The following is a 6,000-nucleotide window of genomic DNA, read 5'->3' on the forward strand; positions in this document are numbered from 1 at the left end:
ATAGACATAGTACATAATGTAAAAACAGAATACAAGGTGATGAACAATGGTTACCATAATGCCTCTTGCTATCTTAAAAAGAATAGCCTATATCATCAGTTATAATAAAATTGAACAAAACAGTAAAGAACAAAACCAATAAAACCAAAACACTGGAGACATTACAGGACTTCAAAAGATAATAGTCAAACCAGAATGGGCATCATAGTGAATCTTATTGTCTTCACAGTTGTTGCCTATACTCTCAAACTTGGTACTATGGAGCAAAACAGAATAGAGTAAAAGCAGTCAAAACAAGATAGTGAGAGCAATACAGGGTTTCAAATCAGGTGAATAGGAAATCAAGGTGGGTTACTATAATATATCCTGCTATTTTTTATTTATTTTTTCCTTCATTAAAAAAATAAAAATAAAAAAATAATAAAAAAAGGAGATTGAGATAAAAGAGGACGAACAACAAAGCAGCACAGGTCAGAACATAACCATTTAAGCAAAATAGTGTTTCACCACAAGGTATCCCAACATAAAAGTAGTTACCATATTGTCCCTGTCCTTGAAATCTTTGAGTATAATTTTGTATACTGTAGCATCAAATATATCAAGCCAATGTAAAACCATTCAAGAGAATGACAGTATTACAGAGTATTTAGAACCAACTGACAGAAAATGAACAATGGTTTCTGTATTATCTCCTTGTCTATAAAAGTTTTTGTTTATGGGCTGGGTGTTTAGCTCAGCGGCATAAGCGCCTGCCTTGAAAGCAGGCAGTCATGAGTTCGATCCCCTGTACCAATAAAAAGGAAAAAGACAAAAAAAAAAAAAAAAAAGAAAAGAAAAAAAAAGTTTTTGTTTATATTATCATATATAATAAAATCCAATAAGATACCACATCTTAAGACTGATGGAGACAGGCACCGGCCCCCGCCCGGCCGCCCGCCCACGCCGGTCTGGAGCTGCGGGCGGCGCCCCACGCCTGCCGCTCGCGCGCGGGGTCCGGGCGATCGCCCCCAGCTGGCGGGGCGGGGCGGGGTGAGTGGGGGCGGGGCGGGGTGAGTGGGGGCGGGGCCCGGGAGGCAGGGAAGAGTTAAGTTTGGAAGGCTCTGCAGACACGTTGAGGGGGAGTTACCGAGCCCAGGCAGCAAAAACATCCCGGCGCATTCCTGGGGAGTCCTCAGCTGCCAGCATCTGATTAGAACCATATCTCTCGCCGGGAGTGGCCGCGCGGCTCGAGCTCCGGCCCGCGGCTATTTAAGCGGGGCCACCGCGGCGCTGCGCTGCAGCCCGGAGGCTCCGCGCGGGAAGTCATGCTCGCCTCGCACAGGCGCTAGGAGCTGGTGTGTGCCATAGGTTATGTTCATCTGAGACTCAGCCATCAGGGATCACGTGGTATCACTAAGTGTCTGCTGGGGCTGGGATTTGCTGCTTGCTCTCTTGCCATGTCCAACGAAGTAGAAACGAGCACGACCAACGGTCAGCCTGACCAACAGGCTGCACCAAAAGCACCATCAAAGAAGGAAAAGAAGAAAGGCACTGAAAAAACAGACGAGTATCTCTTGGCTAGGTTCAAAGGCGATGGTGTAAAATATAAGGCCAAGCTAATCGGAATTGATGACGTGCCAGATGCCCGAGGGGATAAGATGAGCCAAGATTCTATGATGAAACTCAAGGGCATGGCAGCAGCTGGTCGGTCTCAGGGACAACATAAACAAAGGATCTGGGTCAACATTTCCCTTTCTGGAATAAAAATAATCGATGAGAAAACTGGGGTAATAGAGCACGAACATCCAGTAAATAAGATCTCTTTCATTGCTCGTGATGTGACAGACAACCGGGCATTTGGTTACGTGTGTGGAGGAGAGGGGCAGCACCAGTTTTTTGCCATAAAAACTGGGCAACAGGCTGAGCCATTAGTCGTTGATCTTAAAGACCTTTTTCAAGTTATCTATAATGTAAAGAAAAAAGAAGAGGAAAAGAAAAAGGCTGAAGAAGCCAACAAAACAGTCGAGAATGGAAGCGAGGCTCTAATGACTCTAGAGGATCAAGATAACAAACTGAAATTGGGTGTTGACCAGATGGATTTGTTTGGGGACATGTCTACACCTCCTGACCTAAATAGTCCAACAGAAAGCAAAGATATCCTGTTAGTGGATCTAAACTCTGAAATCGACACCAATCAAAATTCTTTAAGAGAAAATCCGTTCCTAACAAATGGCATCACCTCCTGCTCTCTTCCACGACCAAAACCTCAGGCATCCTTCTTGCCTGAAAATGCCTTTTCTGCCAATCTCAACTTCTTCCCCACACCTAATCCTGATCCTTTCCGTGATGATCCTTTTGCACAGCCAGACCAATCGACACCCTCTTCGTTTGATTCTCTCAAACCTCCAGATCAGAAGAAAGAGAATTTGTGTAGTCTGTCTACTCCACTGAGTAATGGGCCCCAAAACGGTGATGTTGATTACTTTGGCCAGCAATTTGACCAGATCTCTAACCGGACTGGCAAACAGGAAGCTCAGGCAGGCCCGTGGCCCTTTTCAAGTACGCAAAGCCAGCCAGCAGTGAGAACTCAAAATGGGGTGTCTGAAAGAGAACAGGACGGCTTCCATATCAAATCTTCCCCAAACCCTTTTGTGGGAAGCTCTCCCACAGGACTCTCTGTACCGAATGGCATAAAGCAGGACTTGGAAAGCTCTGTCCAGTCCTCACCACATGACTCTATAGCTATTATCCCACCTCCACAAAGTACCAAACCGGGAAGAGGCAGAAGGACTGCTAAGTCTCCAGCAAATGACCTGCTTGCATCGGACATCTTTGCTCCTCCCGTCTCAGAACCTCCAGGCCAGACATCACCCACAGGACAGTCTGCAGCCCCCCAGAGCAACCCCTTGGATCTCTTCAAAACAAATGTTCCTGCCCCGGTGGCACCTCTTGCGAGTCTAGGTAGTGTCCCAGTGTCCCCTCCGCAAGCAGGACCGTGGAGCCCACCCATTGTCTTTAATCAGTCCACTCCCATGGTCCCGGGAGCCATGCTGGGTAGCCAGCCTGCAGCTTTCAGCCAGCCGGTTGTTTTTGGTGCTAGCCCAGCTGTTCAGTGTTGGAACCAGCCTTCGTCCTTTGTAACCTCCACCTCGCCCTCACCCCCTGCAGCTTGGGGTTCCTCTGTATCTGTGGCACCCAATTGTTGGCCCACAGCAAGCTCCTTGGGGAACCCTTTCCAGAGCAATGTTTTTCCTCCACCACCTGCTCTGTCCTCTTCCATGCTGCCCTCGCTCGTGGTCAGCCCTCCTCAGCCACCTCCCAGAACTGCTCCAAAGGACATCCCCAGTGATGCCTTCACTGCCTTAGACCCGCTTGGGGATACAGAAGTCAAAGAAGTGAAAGAAATGTTTAAGGACTTCCAACTGCGGCAGCCACCTGCCCTGCCCTCCAGGAAGGGAGAGCAGCCTTCTTCTGGCACTTCCAGTGCCTTCTCCAGTTATTTCAACAGCAAAGTCGGCATTCCCCAGGAGAGTGTGGACCATGATGATTTTGATGCTAATCAACTGTTGAACAAGATCAGTGAACCACCAAAGCCAGCTCCCAGACAAGGTGCCCTGTCAGTTACCAAATCTACCAACAGAGCATTTGAGAATCCTTTCTCTAAAGATTCCTTCAGCTCACCACAACCCTCTACGGCTTCTCCTCAACCTGCATCTTCTGATGTATATAGGGACGCTTTTGGAAATCCTTTTGCCTAACTCTGAACTTGGGATGCTGACTATCCAGAGGAAGGAGAAGATTGGCTTTAGTAGTCAAGGACAAAGCTAATAGGCAGACACGTGCTGTCCACTGTCCTTGTTCAGCTTTAATGAGTTATCTGTTGCCTTATTTCTTATTGCCTCTTCCACTTGTAAAATTCCTTTCACTTTCTGCCTAGGCTAAAAGCTAAGCTGAATCTATGGCTTTAAGTAAATGAAGATCCTAAACTCTTTAGCACAAATGTAAATGAAGTAGCCTTCCACCACGTTCTTATACCTGTGAAGTTCCTGCACCCTCAGAGACAACATCACATCTTCCGCTGTCTGGTTGGGCCAGGCAGACACTGCCGCCCATTACTGTTTTGAGTAAATAGCCAGCTCCTTGCTTAATGTGAGCATTCTGTTTCCTAAAATTCCGGTAGAACAATACCTTTCTTAAAAGAACTTCCTTCCAGCCATCACTTACAGAAAATGTTTTGAATAAAATGAAAGTCCAGAGTCTCCTCAGATACTCTGAAATCTAATTCACCTGAGGACCTTTTTTAAAAGATAGTTTCTCTTCTTTCTGAAGACCAACTTCTCTCACAGCCAAGACTGTCCTTTTGGTAACTCTCTAGCTCTTGCAAATAAGGGGAAAAACATTCATCTCTTTACCTTTCTCCTCTGATTCTTTTTTCAGTCTCTTCCTGGTTCAAGTACCCCTCCCCCTCCCAGGCTATTTCATTCATTTGTTTGTTTGTTTGTTTGCTTCTTGTTGTTGGTTTTACAAACCATAGATTTTCATGGGGTTAAAACAATATCAAATGATTCACAGATCTGGAATCAAATGGTTCACATACCTGGAACCTGTCTTTCTCCTGAGTAATGCTAGTCCCAGTAACTACATGTGTATACCCTATAACCTTCCCTGGACCGGGGGACCATCCTCAGGCTGAAGTTCATAACAGCAGTGAATGTGAAAGAAAATTTGAGCTCCACTCAACACTGAAGGACCGTGCTCTACAGAGCAGCACATGTGACTGTGCCCAACACCCTGGTGCTTATTGGTGGGGGAAGTCATGCCGGACCTTCATCAAGTAACTGGAAAACTTTCCTGAGGCCATGCTTTCATAGTTAGCAGGAAGATATATGGGAGGGGAGAAGGTGACAAACAAATATTTGGGGTTATCATCAAAAATCTAATGCCTGCAATATTTTTCTCCCATAACCTTGGAAACTTTCCCAGTTCATTTTCAGTCCTATTGTTAGCATAGTTCTGAGGGATTTGTTCTTGCCAAAATGAGTTTTGTGTGGGGTTTTTAAAATGTTGTCTCTTGACCCTTAATGCTCAGGTTCTTGTGGGTGTTAATCAACCACATCCAATGTTACCTTTTTTGGGGAGAAAGAGGATGACCACTCAGGATTTAAACAAGGTGGCCTTGGGAGCCTGTATAGATTAGCTCCAAGTAATCCAAGCTGAAGTCCTGTGGTTTTGCATTTAATGGTAATAGTTGATTATACGTGGCATAATTTTTCTGTCTGGCTTCCTACTCAGTCATAAACAGAGACTTGAAATAGTACTTTAAAGGTCCAAAAACCTAAAAGTACTAAACTGGAGGTATCTATTTCTAGGTAGTTGACTTTTTGAAAGAGATGATCAGCCATGCAACTGTTTTGTACATACTGAATTTCTCTTTTACTTTTCTGTATGCAAATTAAAGCTATAAATTTACTCATTTCAATAAACTGGAATGGCAAAAAAAAAAAAAAAAAAAAAAAAAAAAAAAAAAAAAGACTGATGGAGACAGAAGAACAAAAGCTTGATGGGACGTCAAAACAAGAGGATATTAAATTAGCACTAGCTATTATGTCTTGTTTTCTCTAAAATAGCTGTTCCTACCGTCCAACCTTCTCTGCCTCATTTCTGTTGAGCTCTTTTTCTGTCATTAGTTGTCAGTTTGCCTTCTTCATTTCACTTTCTACTCCATTCATTGTGGCCTGTCTGTCACTGTTTCTGGAATCTTGGTATTTTTCTCTTTTAGAATGTCCTGCCATACTCTCTGTAGAGTTGAACTGGTGGTTGCAAATTCCCCTAGTTCCTCTTTATCCTGGAAGCACCTTGTTTCTCCATTAATTTCTAGGCACAGTTGTGCAGGATATATCAATCTTGGCTGGAGGTTATTGTCTTTCAAAGCTTGAATTATTTTGCCCCAAGCTCTTCGTGATTTGATGGTTTGTGCCAAGAAGTCTGCCATAATTCTGATGGGTGTTCCCTTGTAAGTGA

At 44.5% G+C, this 6,000-nt stretch overlaps 1 protein-coding gene across 2 annotated transcripts; it reads left to right on the forward strand.

The window, feature by feature from the left end:
- The first annotated feature begins 1,071 nt into the window (after positions 1-1,071).
- On the forward strand, positions 1,072-5,016 carry LOC100725073 (disabled homolog 2-like). Of its 2 annotated transcripts, XM_005007697.4 has the most exons (2): positions 1,072-2,061; positions 2,125-5,016. In XM_005007697.4, exons 1-2 carry the CDS (start codon positions 1,437-1,439, stop codon positions 3,735-3,737), a joined length of 2,238 nt encoding a protein of 745 aa, XP_005007754.1. In that variant the 5' UTR covers positions 1,072-1,436; the 3' UTR covers positions 3,738-5,016. The 2 variants fall into 2 exon arrangements, with proteins under 2 accessions (XP_005007754.1, XP_003478747.1); XM_003478699.5 differs by having other exon boundaries at positions 1,072-5,016.
- The last annotated feature ends 984 nt before the right edge of the window (positions 5,017-6,000 follow it).

Source organism: Cavia porcellus, unplaced genomic scaffold (genome assembly GCF_034190915.1).
Source record: "Cavia porcellus strain 051 isolate PalLab524CR breed Dunkin Hartley unplaced genomic scaffold, mCavPor4.1 scaffold_12, whole genome shotgun sequence".
Lineage (NCBI taxonomy): Eukaryota > Metazoa > Chordata > Mammalia > Rodentia > Caviidae > Cavia > Cavia porcellus.